We start from the raw sequence: 18,907 nt of genomic DNA on the forward strand, positions 1-18,907 counted from the left end.
AATGTATTATGCATACGTGTGTGTGTATGTTTGTATGTTTGATATATTATCATGGGACTTTAATTGATTAAGTTTTGTTATAGTTCATGTGATAAATGCAAGCAATCTTATCAAACACTTATTTTACACATACACACGCATAAACATACACGTATAAAACCCCCTTTTTCTTTCTTTTTCCTTTCTCTCTTTTCTTATTATTTTTTTCATTTTTCTATTTTACATGCCAATGACTAATAGCGATTACCTTCATATCAGTCAACACCCTATTGTTGCCTCCAAGTTATCTCAGTTAAGAGACGCAAAGCAAAACTCAAAGGTTGTCAGGGAATTGACACGCGATATCTCAATCTTGTTGGGATATGAAGCTTCTGCTGATATGACATTGGTTCAAGGTGCTATGGTAATTAAATTATAGAGAGTACAATCAATTTCTTATCAATTTTTTTTTATAGGGTACAAGTACTCATGGTAGTTATCAATCAAGCGAGATAAGTGAAAAAGTAGGTTTGATTCCTGTACTAAGATCTGGGCTTGGATTTGTTGATGGTAAATAATGAACCAAAAAAAAAAAGATATTCATGTAAGATAGGCTTCTTGAACTTATTCCCTGAGGCTCCTGTTTATCATTTGGGTATTTACCGTGAAAAAGTGTCTCATCAACCTGTAGAATATTATAACAAATTGCCTGATTCACCCACAGTGGAAACATGTTTTGTATTGGATCCGGTTATTGCTACAGGTAATACGGCAATTGCAACTATCAACATGATAAAGGAATGGGGTATGACTGGCTCTCAAATCAAATTTGTTTCAATTGTTGGCGTAAGTAGAGTCTATGCATACGTGTACATAGATCTCATTTATCTTCATTAGTCTGAACAAGGTTTGGCTCAACTTCAAAAAGAACATCCTGATATCCATGTCTTTGTTGCTGCTATAGATAAGGCATTGGATGGAAATGGGTAAAAAAAAAAGAGCTTATCAATCTTTACCAATATACTGACTTGTTGGTCTATTAGATACATTAGCCCTGGTATTGGGGATTCCGGTGATAGACTTTGGAACACAAACTAAATAAATTTTTTTTTATAACTTGTATATTTTCTCTTTTTTTTTTCTTTCTTCAGTATGACTACCTTATCAATTTTCCATAATCCTCGTTGTAGTAAATCACGTAATGCACTTGCTTATCTTGAGCAAAATAAAGATAAATATAGCTACGATATTCAGGTTATCTTGTATCAAAAGCAATCTTTGACTCGAGAACAATTATCGCAACTATCTGAATATCTTGGTTTGGCAAATAAACCTTCTGGTTGGAAGACGTTACTTCGTCCTGACGCTCAACAGTTGGTTTCATCTTCAGAAGAAGCCTATGCTTTATTGGAAAAAGAACCTCAACATCTTGAACGACCTTTTGTGGTTGATTTTGAAAACAAAAAAGCTGCTTTAGGTAGACCTAACCTTGATGCTATTGAAAAGTTGGTTTCAAGTTTATAATAAAAATAGTGTTTAAATCATTAAGTGGTAAGAGAAGGGAGGGGGTATAAACATGTCATTTTGCAGTGTCTTAATGACCTTGGTCATATAAATGTGTGGCCAATTCAGCATAGAACTCAAGCCGGTCAAATTCTTTTCCATTCTCTGCTTCCGAGCCTTTGAGACGATAAGGAATCAAACTATACAACAGATGAATAAAGCCTGATAATTTTCTATGTATATCTTTTACCTTTTGCCACTAAGGTCCCAATGATCAGCATGAATTGTCTTGACATAAGTACCCCATTGAGCACTCTTGACACTCACAATACCATCGTTTTCTCCTTCTTTTTCATGTACCATTTGATGAGGCAAACCAAGTAAAGAAGACCAGAGAGAAATCTTGGCAGATGCACCATAAGAATAGTAACTGACAGATGGATCATTGGGTGTATTGGGGTTAAAATAATTGTTACAGAAATCAGTGGTCAGGTGAGCATAGGCAGGTTCATCAAACCAGTCTATAAAGAATTGGTCCAATGTCTTCTTTTTCATGGCTGTCATGGATGGATCTTGTCGGAGTGTATTTGAGTTTTTGGTTGTCATGACACTGGCAGTTGAGTTCTTCCAGTCAGAAATGTTCAGAGATTGACCGACACCCACATGGTCACGAAACCAGTCCATCACAGGTGAACCTCGGTGGGGTGTACAAATGGTTGTCAAAGATTGGACATGATAAGGGCGATCTGGAATATTAGCCAATAGATGACGACAATCTAATCCACCCTTTATGAAGTATGAGTGTTCATCATGCATCATCACTTTCAACATACCATTGAATGCGCTACAAAATTCACTTTTTTACCAACCAGAATGGATTTAAGAATCGTATGTAATGCATGTGATCTTTCCCATATGCTACCTGCGTGTGGCACTTTGGTAACAATGATCTTTGCACCAAGCTTAGCCAGCGTATCTTCTACACCACCCCAATAATGAAACTGGAGAGCAGGGATATTCTGAGGACCACGTACATCAAAACCAAAGAGACCATGACAGAGAACAATAGGTTCTCGAGGTGCTTTATAGTGAGGCGTAATGGGGCCTAAATGAGACTGTCTTTTGATCTCTTCATGCTTTTGATGTATCACAGTTTGCGGATCTGAAAAGAACAAGTCTGTTTCAAGCAAAGGGTTTCTTGCAGGATAAAGGATCTGCAGTTGATATGATTTTGCAAGATGGACATTACGTTTTGGTTTCTGTTTGGGTTGAAATGAAGCATGGATCTTTTTGTGTGCTTGCAACAAAAGTGTTGCAAATGAAGAAGAAGTTGAATTGTTTAATAAAGATTGTTGTAAATAGTTGCATAAAGTATTGAATGTTAAGGCGACCATAAGGAAAAGAAAAAAGAAAAGAAAAAGTGTTTTTCATGCGATATTTAAAGTGGTTACCTCTATTTTCGGTATTTCAATTTGAATGATGAAAGCAGGTTTTGGGGTTTTGAAAAAAAAACATCACCTGTTTGAAACCAAGGTAGACATAAAAAGAACTACTTTATGTGTGTATACATACATATATATATATATATATTAGTGTTTTATTCAATATTGAGTTTGTATATAAGTATATATATTAGAAATGTCATGTGACTCTCGTCATGGTCCTTATTCCCACATATCACTATGCGATCAAAAAACATGACACTGATTGGTTTGCTGATAATTTCAAACGTGGACAAATAATAACATGGCCTATGACGTGAGATATACTTTCCTTTAAAGGCTATTTAATTTTTGACAAGCAGTATAGAAATATTTGCTGAGCTGTAAACATGTTAAACAGGAGGAAACATTCTGTTGAAAGTGTTGTTACAATAAAGTATATACTTATTTTTTGATATCTACAAAGCTTTGTTTACTGCTTAAAGAAAGGATATTTATTCATGAAAAAGCTATCATTCTTTGAAATGGACATAAAAACAGTGAATAAATGAACCATCATGCTTATTAAAAAAAGTACATATTACGCTTGTACTATACTAAAGAACTCATTCTGTCATTTATTTAGGCTCGCAGTCTGGACAATAAAGATATAAACGAGGGAATATGAGTGACTGTAAGCAAGTACTCCAGAATTTGAAGAGGTTAAAGGTACTCTTGGTCTCAGACGACCTCCTTTTTTGAATGGGGGGAGGAAGACTATAGCTTTTTTTTTGGGGTATGAATGACAGTTGTAGGGTTTAATGTGCCTTTATGGGGCCATAATGAACAAATGGTTTATCATCTCTTCAAGTTCTTCCATATCTTCTGGTATCGATTTGTCCAGTCCTAATAGTCTATATGTAATCATTGTTTGCTTTATATGTGTGATTGTCGGTTGCCTAAGATTTCTATGGCCAGTAACACAAGCATTTAACAGGAGTGTAGAGAGTTTCATCATTTCCTCGGCCGCTTCTATGCTGATTTTGCCATAAATATGCTGAATGATCTCAAGTGACTTTTTAGAGTAATCTGACGCTGGTTTCATTTGACCCTGCATACAATACAGTTGTGCTAGCTTATCCATTGTGTCTCCTATAGGAAGTGTATGGTGATGATAGATATTGGACTGTAATTGAAGCACTTTTAAATAGTCACTTTGTTTCTTGAACATTTCAATCTCTGATTCTGTCTTTATGGCAAAATGAGTTTCAATTATATTTGATTCATGCTTACCCTTAATACATGAGACCAGTTGTGCTTTTGATCACATTCAGGGCAATTGGATTGTTGACGATACATTTTTCCAGTTTTGCATAGTTGACATTTATATATGGTTTGTGTTGAATCACCGCTGATATCAATGAGTTCTTCCTTTATGTCTTTTATTATCATTATTTACCTTTGACATGCCTGACATTCACAATCAAAAAAGTACTGATTCTTTAATTTTTTTTGACGCTCTTTTCGCTCATGAACACTTGCTAATGGACCATAACTGATTGTCACTTCTTGTCCAGGCTTCAATTGACTTTTGATACATCGAACCTTGAGCTGACATGGATTTTCATAACGATTACCAAAAGAAGCCAGGGCATTAGGATCACAATCATGATTCAGTTTACTTGCTGATAAATAAATAGCTCTTCCTAGTGTCACGCATTCTCTTGATACGACTCGGTCCGAATCTATAGCATTACTTTTGGCTGTTTTGACAGCAAATGTATTGCAGCGGATTTGACAGAGGATCTCAACAAGACACTGTACTTCCGACAAAGAGAGATAAAATAAAGAAGCCATCGACCTAAACTTTGCTTGGTATTCTTCAAGTTGGGCTGGATTGTGTCGTTTCAAGTTAGACTCAAGTCCAGGTAAAGTAGCTACAACACAATATGAATAGGGTTCAATATCTTATTTGGCTTACCTTGGCCCTTGGCACGACAAGCCAGAAATCCTTGAAAGGCAAATAAAGCATCCGGGTCTTCACATTGAAGTTCTGGAATACGACATAACCATTGGTGCATTGAGGACCAGCCCAATTGCTCACATTTTTCAGAGCAATACTGGATCACCCATAAACAGTCTTCATCGCGACACATGTGCCATTCTTCATCCAGTAAACGCATGTCACGAAAGCAATAATGACAATGACTCGATACAAGTTGATGGTCAAGTTGGCGTATAAAGGGCTCTTCAGTGATGAGCAAATCGCCTTGTTGAAGTGTCGTGTCTGCAACACAATGATGTCCTCTGTCGCGGCTTTGTCTTTCAGCGACATGGATCCATTTCCCTTTAGTAAGATGCGATGTGGATGCACATAAGCTAATATGTGCAGGTGTTAAACGTTGATGAAAGAGTTCGATTTTATCCAATTCAAGTGACATGACAAGTAAGAAAGGAGATATGGAAAATAATTATGCAAAGCCGTGACTACTACTATGATGATCAAAGTCAAAGAATGAACTCACTGTTATGCAAAATTGTTTCTCTTCTTCTTAGGATGCTATTAAGTCTACCAGTTGAACTGCTTTTACGTATCATAGAGCATATGCCCGAGATAGGCGATAAAATACAACTACTGCAGACGTGTAAAGCACTTCATCACTTACTTTGCTTTCATCCTGTTTGCTGGTCTCAGTTAGACTTTTCACCTTTTAACATGACACTGAATAACAGCTATTTACTTCAATTTTTAAGAGACTGCCATATTCCACTCTCATCCAATACAGCTATTGAACTATCCAATACACCTATCACCCTGCTTGATTTAAGTGGTTGCTGGAATTTGTCTGAAGAGATGATAATGACATTCACCAAGTCATTAACACAACTAAAACAAATGCATTTCAATGGTTATTCTTTACATAAAACAAAACTGACATTGTATACTGCATTTGAGCAACAAAGAGAGAATGTCTATCAAGTACGACCCTCACACGACTTATGTTCAATGGCCATGGACTTATCTAAAAAGCCTACACAGCGACTAAAAGTGCCTATGGTCCATTTGTCTCGGATGATAGAAAGCTTGCCACACTTGGAGACACTGTCAATTCAATACCAGGACTTGACTGCTCAACAGTATGGTCAACATCCTTTTGACTTTATGAAATTTCGTCATCTTCATTACCTGGATATTTCATCATGCATGATACGGCAGGCTTCTATCCAGGCTTTACTTCGTGCGATAGGACCGAGTCTGAAGACACTCAAGATGCTGAACATTGAACTCAACAGTTTATCTTGGCTATGTCTAAGCCAGTTTGGCAAACAATTGACATGTCTTCATGTTTCCTGTAATGAACCAATTCTTTTGCCTAGCATACGTCACGTCGTTTTACATTTGAAGAAGCTGCAGGACTTTCGGTTGACTCGATTACGTACAGGTGATATTAATACGATTGTGCATCAATTGAGTCCCAACACATTAACAAGGCTTGATTTATCGCCTAAAATGAACATTTATCCAAGAACAATAACACATCATCGTATCAGTACAGTCCATAGAAGACCGAAAGTACAAGTCAGTACAGTTCAAGAAAGGACAAGAAGATCTATTTCTTCAAACAAAAGACATCCACCTCAAGTACAACAAACCATAGAACAAATGCAAGAAGAAGCCTATAAAAGTCAAGCACAACAACTGCCACCCCAAGAAACACAACATGCGGCTATTGAACATGATTTGTTATTCAATGATACTTCTTTACGGCACTTGACTCAATGTCAACATCTTATCGAATTACGTCTTTGCTTTCCAAAAATCACGGCGAATTCACTTTGTCAGCTGTTTCAATCATTACCACAAATTGAAGTATTTGAGCTCAGGCAAAAAAGAGAACAACAACATGAATCAAGCGATTATTTGACGGGATTGATGTATTGTAGAGCACTGAAAGAGTTATGTTTATTTGGTGTTTTTATTACACCACAGACGATTGACACAATGACACAGAAACAACAAAACCTAAGTTCTTTGACCATTTGTAAAGGTGGAATGTATATAGAGAAAAGCGTCGAAAAGATTGTCTTCTCATTACCTAAATTGAAATTGTTTTGCTTGGGACAAATTGGAGAACCAATTGAATGGAAACAAGATATCATTAAAGATCAACAGAACTTAACATTTTATAAGCATCATCAACAATGGCATTGTATTCAACTTAATTCTATTTAAATAAACAAAAACTTTGGTATTCATAGTATAAAAGTAGTTTGTACTAAGACATTTGTAGAGTTGTACAGCGACTCAAAATGTTCTAGGAACGAACAATAACCTGGCAAAGATCTAATCTAAAATTCATAAATCCTGTCACTGAATCTCTGACAAAAACAAAAGACGATTTTTCTTTTGACAATTGCAAATGGCATGATGACGCATACTCTAATATGGTTCTTGAGGCAAAAAATGCCCCTCTCTTAATTCTTGGAGATTCAACATACAATTAACATAGCGTTTATGAGAAGGGTTGTTAATTATTGTTTACAAGCGTTTACCAGGTATAATCAAAGCAACTGAGTCTATCAAAGTCTATATTGGTCATGAATACAGTTTTCCATTGAAAAAAAAAAAAAAAAAAAAAACGTTGTGACAACGTTGTTTACAAAGAAGTACTCCAACAATAAGCATAATAACACTAGTGGCGGATTGGTAGTCCGCTGCAGGCGCGAGTGAACCCCTTTATTTAATCACATCAGATAGAAAGTGATAAGTTACTGAGGACGATTATTCGGCTAAACTCTATCATATTTCTTATAGATCCATTATGTTCATGAAAAGTTCCTGGCGTTTATGAGTTTTTTTTTGCAAGTCTTTAATTGCTTAGGTCATTTCAAACTGTCTCTCCCTTCTGAAAAACATAGAAATTTAAAATTCTGTGTATAATAATGAGGCATTGAGCAGCCTAGCCTTTTTCAATTCGAAACCAACTTCTGGCACATTGAATGATGCACTTGATCTTAGCCAAATGGCCTGAGAGGATGCACATTAAACACCGCAGGAATAAGCTTGGTGCTTCCTTTTATGATTTTCCCAAAAGAGTGCATTTTCGTTTCACTTATGGAAATACTCTAGTGCTACTATTACTTTAGATGGCATCTCTCCGAACTTGAGGAAACAGCTTGAAAAAGGCCTAAGTTATAAAAAATGAATAAGTCATTGAGGACGATCCTTCGGCAAAATTAATAGCTCACTGTCTTGATATTCAACGTACTGCGTTCTTTAGACCATTCAATGTACCTTATTTATATTTACCAACTTTGTTAATACACTTTTTTGGTAGCTCTTTATTTTTAGACACTTTTGGTCCATCATTTCTCTTAAATGTCGAAATTTCTTCATTTTTAAGATTTTAGTTTTTGACATGAGAATACTAATTAAAACTCAAGCTTCCTTAGGGGACACTCGCTTTATATCATTTTAAAGCGTCAAGTTTAAAGCAATACATAAGGTTGAGATTGCCGCTGAGTAGAGCAATAGCAATCTAGAGCACCTGACCCTATGTCATACAGAAGCACAAGGAATTAAATGATTCCAAAGAATGATAAAGAACAAGTACTTGTTTTCAATGCATAGAAGACAGTATACTTTGTTTATTGTGTGAAACCCAGTAGTTGTTGTATCTAAATGATATGTTTAGAACAAGCTAAGATACCTTTGTTGTTAGATAATGAAATACAGCTTCTCTCATCCAGGACTGCTTATAGAATTCAGTCTATCTCATTTCTTCCAAATGAGTTTTTCAAGTCTTTTACTACCTTGCAATGATGAGGAATCTTGTGATATAAACCCTTTTTTATCTTTTTATTACTTATGTCAATGATAAAGACAAAGTAATGATGGTATGCTTATATGCAATAGCTTTAATCAAACAAACAAAAGACTCAAATTGATCAAATACAAGCTACTTGAAAGCCATGTCAAGGCATCTTTTATTTGACTGGTATCAAAATAAAGAAGGTTTCGCAGTCCACATTTTTTATACTACTTTTTTTGTTTTGCATCATGAAAAAGGAATCTCAAATAGCAGCAACTTACTTGACTGAATATTCAGATAGTAATTAGGGATAGACGCGTATGTCTGTAATCTTATACGTGTATTTTTTTATAGCTGTGGAAGCATTGCCTTTAGAATTACAACGTAATTATGCTCTTATTCGACAATTAGATGAAAATGCAGAAGAGCTGATGCAAAAGGTGGCTGACGAATCGAAACACCTGTTGACTATCAATGAGAAACTATCTGTAGAAGAAAGAAGGAAACGTTTGGAACATGTTGGCCAATTGCTGAATGAAGCCTTAAAAAAAGGAGAAGAAAAGTTTGCTTTAGCCAAGTCAACTTATGACACTGTAGATAGACATTGTACACGCTTAGATAACGATCTGCAAAAGATAGAAGACGAACAATTAATAGGCCCTGCACGTTCATCTAAACGAACACGGGAGACAGAAGAAGAAGATCTTCCAATAGAAGCAATACCAAATCATAAAGAATTACACAATAAAAGACAAGGTAAACCACAATTGACTGTTGACATGATTATTAACGAGATAATAGGTAGAAAGAAAAGAAAGAGTAGTACATCCAATGAGCAAGAATCAGTCTATTTATCAACACAGGATGCTATACAACATGCAAAAGCGTACGTACTATTTATGCTTCATCATTTTACTCACTATAGAACAGTGCTGTCTCTTTAAGTGATCTACCAATTGATCCTAATGAACCACTGTATTGCTATTGCTCTCAAGTATCTTTTGGTGAAATGGTGGCATGCGATAATGAAGAGGTAGGTTACATAATAGGAAAAGAAAAAGACATAAGCATATAACTTTTTATAGTGCGAAATTGAATGGTTTCATTTGGAATGTGTTGGATTAAAAGTACCACCAAAAGGCAAATGGTATTGCAAAAACTGTATTCAAGATTTAAAAAAGAAGAAAAGGATCTAAGACGATGTAGAAGCAGGAGATTCATCATCCACCCGAGCCTTCTTTCTTCTTTCTTCCTCTTCTCTCTCTGCTAATCTCTTTTTGTAACTATATATTTCTGTCAGTACATATCCCCTTTAATAAACATATCTTCTTACATAGTAGATTCGGGATTCATGGCTGGATTCATGCATAATCTCAATTTATAATCAATATTTCTCGCCTCTTCTTGAGTCACTTTGGGTGGTACTGCCTTAAAAAAGTCTAATATACTGTCTATGATGGATAATAAGGCTGCAGCATCTTGTTCATTGAATCGACTTTTGATATAGCGACTAACTTGACTATCAAACCCATTGTCTTTGCCTGCAATTATAAATGCTGCTAATGCAAGTTGAGATGGTTGGTAAATCAAAGGTAAATCTGTCAAGAGAATATCAGCAATAGCTCTATCCACTTTTCGGTAAGTTTCTTTGAGTAATTTGATGTCTGTTGGTCCAGTCTGCATGTCTAAAAAGAAGCCATAAGCAGGTCGGTAGGGATGATGCACATAGTATTGGAATTTAAGGCCTTGTGAGACAGTGAATTCAAGTTTAAGAACATTTGCAGTACTAGGTAATCGCAAGTTCTTTCCAAAATCATCAATGGAGATACGTTCGCTTTCTGATTTTGTAGCCAGAAACAAGCATGTCAAGCTAACAAAAAAAAAAGGGGGAGCAAGGGAATGAGCATACTATATGTTTATGACTGCTTACAATATATCCTTTGGATGATAGTCCATGACTGTATTATACAGAAAGAATCGCTTCATGTAGACAACTGCGGTTGCCATGACCATATCTGAGAATTTACAGTGCTTGCTCATAATCTGTAACTGCATTTCATAAAAACTGCATAGAGCAAGTTCTTCTTTAGCTGAAAGATATTCGCGTTTGTCATCTATTTTATTCTCTGCATGTTCATTCTATAGATGCTTAAAATGAAAAACGCGTACTACTTGCAACCTACTTGTTCTTCTTGAACATTACGCTTTACTCGATCAATAGCTGCTTCTGTACTTTTGTTTCTGATATCCCATAGCTGTTCTGGACTAAAACGCCAATGTTGATACTGTGTTGATTCCTCAAAAATGTGTGGTTTCTTTTCTTCTGTTACACCTGTCATTTCGTCAAAAAGAAAGGGTAAAAGCGAGGATATGAATTAACATCCCGCGCCTTTTATAGAAAAAAAAAACTTGGTGAATCATGCAAAGTTACCTTTGCATTGAAAATGAATACGCTTTTTGTCGAGATTGTATCAATATGAATGTTGCTTCGAGAACAATGCAATAAGAAACTCAATTAAGACAAACGAAATGAATCAAATTGCTTTTGTTTATTGTTATAGTGTATAAATTATTCTGCTTCAAGTGGTACAACTTGCTGTTTGGCATATTGATAATTATAATTATAGTCACCTTGAGCAAATGGCATTTCCCAACCAACTTCTTGTGGATTCACCAAGAACCATAAACGCAATAAATGACGAGTCTTACCAGGAGTATCAGTATAAGCAGTACGGGCATGCAGAATTTGATAGTTTTGTACTAATTGAATATCCCCTACTTCCAGCTTCATATTGAGTGCTTCACGCTCACATAATTCTTGAATATAATGCATGGCTTCAAACTTTTCTTTTTCAACATGAACTCCAGGAAAACGATTGACTGTTTCAAAGAAATGAGGGCCCCAAAAGGTAAACAAATGGTTCTTGTAGTAAGTCAATGGAGAAGCAGCGAGATATCCGGGTTCATCAGGCCCATGCTCATTTTTGCGATCCCATAACCATGGCTGTTTCATTAACTCCACAATATCAGGACGCAGTTCACGCAAACGGTTATAGACTGTATGAGAGGAAATGATGGAGCTGAGACCACCTTCATGACCTTCCGATAGACACAAAAGAGCCACAACGTCAGTACCATCCACATGAAAAGGCTGGGCTCGACGTGTTGCATAAATACGAGTTGTAGGGTCATCATCTTTATAGACAGTTTTTGTTGTTGAATTCTCTGTCAAGTCTTTTACATGGCCCAAGACATGCCCTTTACCATTTTGAGGTTTACGAACACCAATATAAGAACCGATACCCATAAAGATAATGATTTGCTCTTTACGCTCATAGCGAGTTATAGGAAACCCACGCAAGAGTCCAAAGCCAAGACCACTAAACAGGTTTTCGCGTTCCTTGAGAATAACGTCCTTGAAATGATTTAAAGGAAAATTGTCAGGAGCAATATCACTTAAAGGCAAGTCAAGTGAAACAAAGTGATTGAGGGCTTGATCAATATCAGCAATGTCTTCAGGTGTCAAGTAATAAATCCATTTCTCAGGTTGACTTTCTAGCTCTCCACCGTCCCAAACAGAAGGACCTGTAATACGATCAGGGAATTCTGCTTTGGCTGAATGATTGTCACCATCCAGTAAAAATCCACGCCAGTTTTTCTTGGTAGGTTCAATAATTGATTGTTGAGAGACAGCAGCAGCAGACATAAGTGCAATATAAGAGAGTCAAACAAGAAATAGTATCTCTCTGTTTGTTTTTTTATTGCCTCTTTTATCTTGTGGCAAACACGATTTGCCAATTGCGTGATTTAAGCTAAAAAGTAAAATAAATTATTATATCGCGCAATATCAAATACAGATTATGCCGACAATATGCTTTATTTATTCAACTTGATTGCTCATCATTTCTCGCTGATGTGATATTCGCATTGTTTGGAAGCTATTGCCTCATTTCTATCAGAGATGTCCTTTAAATCAAGTACTTAGTTTACCAGAGAAAGTGAAGGACGCCTTTGCTTAATCGATCAAACCTATTAACGCTTGCATTGATATTTTTAGGCTTGTCCAAAAACTCTCTTTTCTTATGCTTTTATTGATTTATTCATTCATATTTTACTGGAACAATGCTATAGTTTGCTTTACTTATTTTTTTTTTTTTTACTTTGAGTACTAACTATTGCATTGCTTTGTATCGCATTAGGCTTTAGTACATATTGCTCATTTTACTTCTAGTCAGCAAAAGCTTACCGTAACGTATCACCTTAACAATCAATGATAGACTCATTATACTTGGGCCGCTATAATTGTACTTTAGAATGGATATAAATAATATATCAATTCAACCCAAATAAAGACATTCATTATTAGACTTATAATCATACCTTTTTTGTAATACCTTATACTTAAAACTAGACTGTTATCATACCATTTGTCTTATCAAGTCCCTTGATCATTGTACGTTATATTATATTATATTTCTTTTACTTGTTCAATTACATACAACTTGTTGTCTATTGCTCTGTTATATTTATTGATCTATATCACTAAAAGTTATTGTAATCTCTACCTTTGTCCTATGACAACATTCTAACGGTGCAAAATAACCTGAATGGCTTTTCTTCAGACAAAAAATGCTAAATGATTATTGATCCTTCCATAAAAGCATTTCACCTTTTTTACAAGAAAATACAAAAAAGAACGCTCCTAGGTGGGCTCGAACCACCAACCTCCTGATTAACAGTCAGACGCGCTAGCCAATTGCGCCATAGAAGCTGTTGATGCTTAAAAAATTCTTACACTATAAAATAGCTAAAAATGCAAGAGGTCACGTCACTGTGTCTACGCTTTTGATTGGGTAATGAGATAGAGTCTGATTCGCTTCTTCTCGCTAACATAGCATCAAGTCTTTTAGCATTGGTCGTCCCCATTTTGTTATTGATATCAAACAATAAACTCTGTTATTAGAAATCAAACTGATATATTGTCAGACGAAAGGAGAATATTCTCCATTGATTTAATATATTTGTTTGATCTCATGTTGCTTGGAAAAACAAAATTTGTATCATGCTATCTAAGCTGATAAATAACCCATAAGATCTAATAGTGCAAATTTTTTGTTTCCACAAGAAGTGACTCTATTCAATAGATTTTTTAATAGACTCGTTTACAAATAAAGTGAAGAGATGTCAAACACATTCTTTCCGCATATTTTGAAAGGCGGAGTTGTTCCAAGACATCATTTACAAGTGTCTTTGGTTATCACTAAAAGGTAAGATCATTTGGCTTGTTCAAGCGCCATTTCTTCCTTTTCTTTTTCTTACATCAAATCGTGACTCGGTCGTTGACAACACTTAAAACCATAAAGATAGCTTACAGAGTGTGGTCAAGCAATGATAAGATCGACAAGCAGCCGAATGGTAGCACATAATAATATGAATTTAAAAATAAATTGTAGGTCTGGCCTTTTGCTTTTTTTTTTTTTCGCCAACATAATGAACATACAATTGCATTTTGTATGGCATTCTATTGAATGATACTGACAAGTCTTTCACTAGATTCTAAAAGAAGAAATGGGAAATGCCACGCTACCAATGCTTCTAAAGAAATTAAGGTTTATGGATCACCTATATTCTTGTTCAACATTGCCATTTGGGCCAATAAAAACCAATGGCTTGTCTAGTTGTGATGAATTAAAAAAGCATGTAATTTAAATCTTGTCTTCTTTTTCTTTTCTTGTGTTTTGCTTGGTTGACTATGAGTGGGCATGTACGTAATTCTTCCGTAGATATTGAGGAAGAGCTAGCTCAAATAAAAAGATATGAAGACTTTACAACAACTGGTAATGGATAGTTGCATAAAAATAAGTTGACCGTGATATAGACTGGGTCAAGGACGCCATATTGGAGCGGTATCGACAATCTTCTATACAGAACCTCAACTCAAACGACAAGTCATGGCGTGCTTGGTGGCATTTGACGTTTGAAACCATGGAATCTTGGATCGTCGTGTTGCTTGTAGGTGAGTACACATTCAACCTTCTGATCTTTCCCCCTTGCTCATGTTGTTTCTAGGTGCTGCTATTGGGCTCATGTCAGCGTTGATTGCTATCATTACAGATTGGTTATCAGATATTAAACTTGGATATTGTTCAACTGCTTGGTGGCTCAATCAAAAGTTTTGTTGTTGGGAGTTGGAAGACGGCGGTAAGAGAGACATGATTCCTATTGATGACTAATCCAAGCTCTATAGAAAGTGCTGGCTGCGATAACTGGACCACCTGGAGCGAATTTATGAATCTGGGGCCTGATGTATATATTGTTCAATGGACCTTTTATGTAGCATGGGCAGTAAGTGTTGTGAATTCAAATCATGTTTAATCTAATGGAAAACATTAGACTCTGTTTGCCACAACATGTGCCTATCTTGTCAAAGTATTTGCACCTTATGCTGCTGGATCAGGTATTTCGGAAATCAAATGTATTATTGGTAAGCAAGTCGTGCGTGTCAATATAATCTCAACTTAGTGTTATTAGCTGGATTTGTTATGAAAGGTTTCTTGGGAGGATGGACATTAGTGATGAAGAGTATTGGATTGGTAAAGCAGGATATACCCATATCAACAGACATCTAATTGTAGCTATAGACAATGGCAGTTGCCTCAAATTTGTCTATTGGTAAAGAAGGCCCTTCTGTTCATATGGCATGTTGTGTGGGCAATGTCATTTCTAGATGCTTTAAAAAGTTCAAGACGAGCAAAGGTATCATGTTCATTATCATGCATTCATCTAATGGTTGATATTTTTTTTTTATAGCTGAAATGAGAGAGATTTTGACAGCCTCAAGTGCAGCGGGTGTAGCAGTTGCTTTTGGTTCACCCATTGGTGGTGTATTGTTTGCTTTAGAAGAGATGAGTTCTAATTTCCCCAACAGAACTATGTGGAAGAGTTTCTTTTGTGCCATGATAGCTACGATTGTTCTTCAGGTACAAACACAGCCAAAAACATACTTAGGAAGCTTACGTTACATCTAGTTTATGAATCCTTTTCGAACTGGTAAACTAGTCATGTTTCAAGTAAGTTATGATCGTGAATGGCATTTCTTTGAGTACTTGTTTGTCAGTATTATTGGTCTGTTTGGTGTAAGTTTTGGCAGATTAGCTTTAAAAGACATGGCATAACATGATAACATAGGGATTATATGGTGCACTTGTTATCAAATATAATTTGATTGTAGCTCAATTCAGAAAGAACGTTTTGAAGAATTACCCAATTACAGAAGCAGCTTTCCTAGCCTTTGTTACTGCTTTAATTGCTTTCCCTAATGTGTTTCTGCGTATTGATATGACTGAAATCATGGGTGTTTTGTTCAGAGAGTGCGAAGGAGCAGGCACAGAAAATTATCATGGACTTTGCGAGTAGGTATAGAGACACATACAAAGAACTGTCTTGACAATGGATAATAGGAAGAGTGAAACTGTACGCATGGTCGTATTACTTTTTATAGCCACTGCTTTACGTTGCTTTGGTACTATCATGACTTATGGTGCCAAAGTGCCTTGTGGTATTTTTGTTCCTTCCATGGCCATTGGTGCGACTTTTGGAAGAATGATTGGTTTACTTGTAAAATCATGGCAAGAGTAAGTTTATTTGCAGTGCTTGGCTTTATTTATTGACTTCAAACTGTAGATCAGATCCAGAATTCTTTTTGTTTGCGTCCTGTCGACCTGATATGCCTGTAAGTTATTTTAGAGAAAGATAATAATAATAATCAACTTATGTCTCTCTTAAAAGTGTATCACACCAGGAACCTATGCTTTTCTCGGTGCAGCAGCAGCATTATGGTAAACATAACCTTGTTGCACACACAACTAAACAACTTGATTAGTGGTGTCATGAGAATCACAGTCTCTGTTGTAGTGATTATGTTTGAATTGACTGGTCAAATTACATACATTTTGCCTACAATGGTAAGTAATTCATAGGATAAAGAAGGGATAACATATGTCTGCTTAGATTGCTTTGATGATTACTCGTGCTGTGGGTGACTGGTTTGGCTCTGGTGGTATTGCTGATCGTTATATCCGATTAAACGGATACCCAATTTTAGACAATGATGAGCAAGTGTTTGGTGTTCCAGGTAATTTTTGCTTTATTGAAATAACATACTGACATGGTTTAGTATCTCATGTCATGCAAGAGAACATGACTGTAATGACAGCAGCAGGAATGACATTTAAGAATATTGGTAGTTGCCCTCTTTTAGTCTAACCATTACTCATATTCCATAACAGAATCTATTCTAGAGAACACAAACTTCCAAGGTTTTCCAGTAGTGGAAGACTCAAAATCCATGATTTTAATAGGTTTCATTGGTCGTTCTGAGCTTCAGTACTTGATAGGTAATTTTTTTTTGTAAAGAGACACTTGCTCATGGTATTCTCCAGAGAAAGCCAAAGTCAACAAAAAGGCACACGATGAGACCATTTGCCGATTTACAGCAGATGGTGACGAACCAGAGATTTTGACAAGTACGGAAGTCGATGGTGATAATGATACCAACCGAGATTTAAGAGGATCTTCGGATGTAGTTGATTTTGGACCCTATATGGACCAGACACCCATTACAGTGCATCCCAAGCTCTATCTAGAGACAGTCATGGACATGTTTAAACAGTTAGGGCCTCGGGTAGTTCTACTGGAAGAAAGAGGACGACTGAAAGGCTTGGTGACAGTCAAAGATGTTCTAAAATACACTGCTCGTATTGAGAACATTGACTCTCCTTCACCGGTACATTATTCAAGAGAATGTGGTGGCGCATTTGATAAGTTCTCAAGTTGGTTAACCAGAAAAACCAACAAGAGAGAACAAGCTTATACTCAATTACGGAATCGTAGTTCTATTGAGATAGATAGACCGGAAGAATCGCACGAACTTGATAATAGATTGTAATAAAAAGATGCATGTAACATAACAAGTTATTTTGGTTAAAATCAAAATCATTGGCTGAACGGAGACTCAAACTACCTGCATGCAAGTATAAATTCTACGTTGAAAATAACTTTTTCTTTTCTTTCCTTTTTATTGCAAACATGTTTTGGAAAAAGAAAGAAAAGAAACAAGAAGAATCTACCAATCCTTTTGAATCAGGTAGTCAGCCTTCCTCCCCTGCTCCCTCTTATTCTCCTGCTCCTTCCTATACTACACAGCCTCAAGAAAGTCGTTATGGCGGTTCCCGTGAGGCTGACCAGAGAAATGAATTAATGGGAGGCAGAGACGACTATAATAGCCGAGAAGAATATGGAGGAAGAGGCGGTAGTCGCTATAACAGTGCAAGACAAGACAACCTCTATGAAAATGATCAAGATGAGGAAGTGCAAATTGCTGGTATTAAGCAACAGATAAAGAACGTCAAGCAAGACTCTTTACAAAGTACTCGTCTCGCTCTTCAGAAAATCCATGAAACAGAAGCCACAGCTGCCAATACGATGAACATGCTAGGACAGCAATCATGTAAGCAAGCCTAATTTAACTATTCTTTGGTGTGTAACTCACACGTCTATTTTTAGCCCAAATTGCCAATGTGAATCGCCACTTGGACTTGTCTAAAGCTTATTCAGACAGAGCAGCCAACCAAGCAGAAGAGTTAAAGCAGTTGAACCGATCTATCTTTATTCCCGTCGTGTCTAATCCATTCAGAAGAAAAGAAAGAGAACGCAAGGAATTAGAGGCTAAGCAAAGAGACCACGCAGAACATATGGCAGAGCGTGATAACATCCGTCAATTTGAATATGAATCACAGCAACGTATTCAAGAGACAGCACGTATGAACAATAGCCAAACTAGACAAGAGCGTAGAGGGCGTTCAGAAGCAGATCGTCGTCGTTATCAATTCGAAGAAGACTCTGAAGATGATGCTATTGAAGATGAGATTGATGACAATTTGGATCTACTAGGAGGTGCTACTTCTCGTTTAAAGAACATGGCTTTGACAATGAACACTGAATTAGATCGTCAAAATGATGAATTATCAAAGACAATCAACAAGGTGGATCCTTTAAGTAAGAAGCTTATTAGCACAACAGACAAATTGAACAGAACTAGATAATAATAATAATAGTAATAATAATAATAATAAACACATGTGTTACACGCTTGTTATTGATTTAATTGGCTATACCATTTTATTTTTATTT

At 36.2% G+C, this 18,907-nt stretch overlaps 9 protein-coding genes and 1 non-coding gene across 10 annotated transcripts; 5 read left to right on the forward strand and 5 right to left on the reverse strand.

The window, feature by feature from the left end:
* Positions 1-229: 229 nt before the first annotated feature.
* On the forward strand, positions 230-1,503 carry B0P05DRAFT_469360 (uracil phosphoribosyltransferase-domain-containing protein; the record flags this gene model as incomplete). Its single annotated transcript, XM_051574491.1, has 5 exons — positions 230-403; positions 456-549; positions 593-825; positions 877-965; positions 1,131-1,503. 5 exons carry the CDS (start codon positions 230-232, stop codon positions 1,501-1,503), a joined length of 963 nt encoding a protein of 320 aa, XP_051435169.1.
* Positions 1,100-2,885, reverse strand: B0P05DRAFT_509377 (Alpha/Beta hydrolase protein). Its single transcript, XM_051575584.1, has 3 exons — positions 2,316-2,885; positions 1,733-2,268; positions 1,100-1,682 (listed from the first exon to the last, which is right to left on the reverse strand). Exons 1-3 carry the CDS (start codon positions 2,874-2,876, stop codon positions 1,574-1,576), a joined length of 1,206 nt encoding a protein of 401 aa, XP_051435170.1. The 5' UTR covers positions 2,877-2,885; the 3' UTR covers positions 1,100-1,573.
* A 618-nt stretch (positions 2,886-3,503) lies between these two features.
* B0P05DRAFT_77265 (uncharacterized protein) lies at positions 3,504-5,696 on the reverse strand. Its single transcript, XM_051583854.1, has 4 exons — positions 4,885-5,696; positions 4,363-4,840; positions 4,197-4,314; positions 3,504-4,152 (listed from the first exon to the last, which is right to left on the reverse strand). The coding sequence occupies exons 1-4, from the start codon at positions 5,342-5,344 to the stop codon at positions 3,733-3,735; spliced, it is 1,476 nt and encodes a 491-aa protein (XP_051435171.1). The 5' UTR covers positions 5,345-5,696; the 3' UTR covers positions 3,504-3,732.
* Positions 5,697-5,799: 103 nt separating this feature from the next.
* Positions 5,800-7,137, forward strand: B0P05DRAFT_579074 (uncharacterized protein; the record flags this gene model as incomplete). The annotated part of the gene is made up of 1 exon (XM_051581896.1): positions 5,800-7,137. The coding sequence occupies one exon, from the start codon at positions 5,800-5,802 to the stop codon at positions 7,135-7,137; it is 1,338 nt and encodes a 445-aa protein (XP_051435172.1).
* A 1,399-nt stretch (positions 7,138-8,536) lies between these two features.
* Positions 8,537-9,979, forward strand: B0P05DRAFT_77269 (uncharacterized protein). The gene is made up of 5 exons (XM_051583855.1): positions 8,537-9,016; positions 9,071-9,472; positions 9,518-9,602; positions 9,647-9,749; positions 9,802-9,979. The coding sequence occupies exons 1-5, from the start codon at positions 8,965-8,967 to the stop codon at positions 9,910-9,912; spliced, it is 753 nt and encodes a 250-aa protein (XP_051435173.1). The 5' UTR covers positions 8,537-8,964; the 3' UTR covers positions 9,913-9,979.
* Positions 9,980-10,045: 66 nt separating this feature from the next.
* On the reverse strand, positions 10,046-11,055 carry B0P05DRAFT_469341 (cyclin-like protein; the record flags this gene model as incomplete). Its single annotated transcript, XM_051574488.1, has 3 exons — positions 10,046-10,586; positions 10,647-10,855; positions 10,915-11,055. 3 exons carry the CDS (start codon positions 11,053-11,055, stop codon positions 10,046-10,048), a joined length of 891 nt encoding a protein of 296 aa, XP_051435174.1.
* A 199-nt stretch (positions 11,056-11,254) lies between these two features.
* B0P05DRAFT_540047 (uncharacterized protein) lies at positions 11,255-12,519 on the reverse strand. The gene has a single exon (XM_051578022.1). The coding sequence runs from the start codon at positions 12,420-12,422 to the stop codon at positions 11,286-11,288; it is 1,137 nt and encodes a 378-aa protein (XP_051435175.1). The 5' UTR covers positions 12,423-12,519; the 3' UTR covers positions 11,255-11,285.
* Positions 12,520-13,413: 894 nt separating this feature from the next.
* On the reverse strand, positions 13,414-13,487 carry B0P05DRAFT_t47. Its single transcript has one exon. It is a non-coding gene; the product is annotated as a tRNA-Asn (tRNA).
* Positions 13,488-14,438: 951 nt separating this feature from the next.
* On the forward strand, positions 14,439-17,723 carry B0P05DRAFT_540056 (chloride channel). Its single transcript, XM_051578023.1, has 18 exons — positions 14,439-14,553; positions 14,595-14,732; positions 14,786-14,917; positions 14,964-15,061; positions 15,110-15,200; positions 15,248-15,309; positions 15,358-15,472; positions 15,527-15,696; positions 15,745-15,852; positions 15,905-16,128; positions 16,177-16,350; positions 16,400-16,448; positions 16,505-16,554; positions 16,599-16,680; positions 16,727-16,850; positions 16,893-16,958; positions 17,005-17,112; positions 17,158-17,723. Exons 1-18 carry the CDS (start codon positions 14,469-14,471, stop codon positions 17,661-17,663), a joined length of 2,382 nt encoding a protein of 793 aa, XP_051435176.1. The 5' UTR covers positions 14,439-14,468; the 3' UTR covers positions 17,664-17,723.
* B0P05DRAFT_540061 (uncharacterized protein) lies at positions 17,724-18,872 on the forward strand. The gene is made up of 2 exons (XM_051578024.1): positions 17,724-18,224; positions 18,281-18,872. Exons 1-2 carry the CDS (start codon positions 17,804-17,806, stop codon positions 18,817-18,819), a joined length of 960 nt encoding a protein of 319 aa, XP_051435177.1. The 5' UTR covers positions 17,724-17,803; the 3' UTR covers positions 18,820-18,872.
* The last annotated feature ends 35 nt before the right edge of the window (positions 18,873-18,907 follow it).

Source organism: Gilbertella persicaria, assembly GCF_025201335.1.
Source record: "Gilbertella persicaria strain CBS 190.32 chromosome Unknown B0P05scaffold_18, whole genome shotgun sequence".
NCBI lineage: Eukaryota > Fungi > Mucoromycota > Mucoromycetes > Mucorales > Choanephoraceae > Gilbertella > Gilbertella persicaria.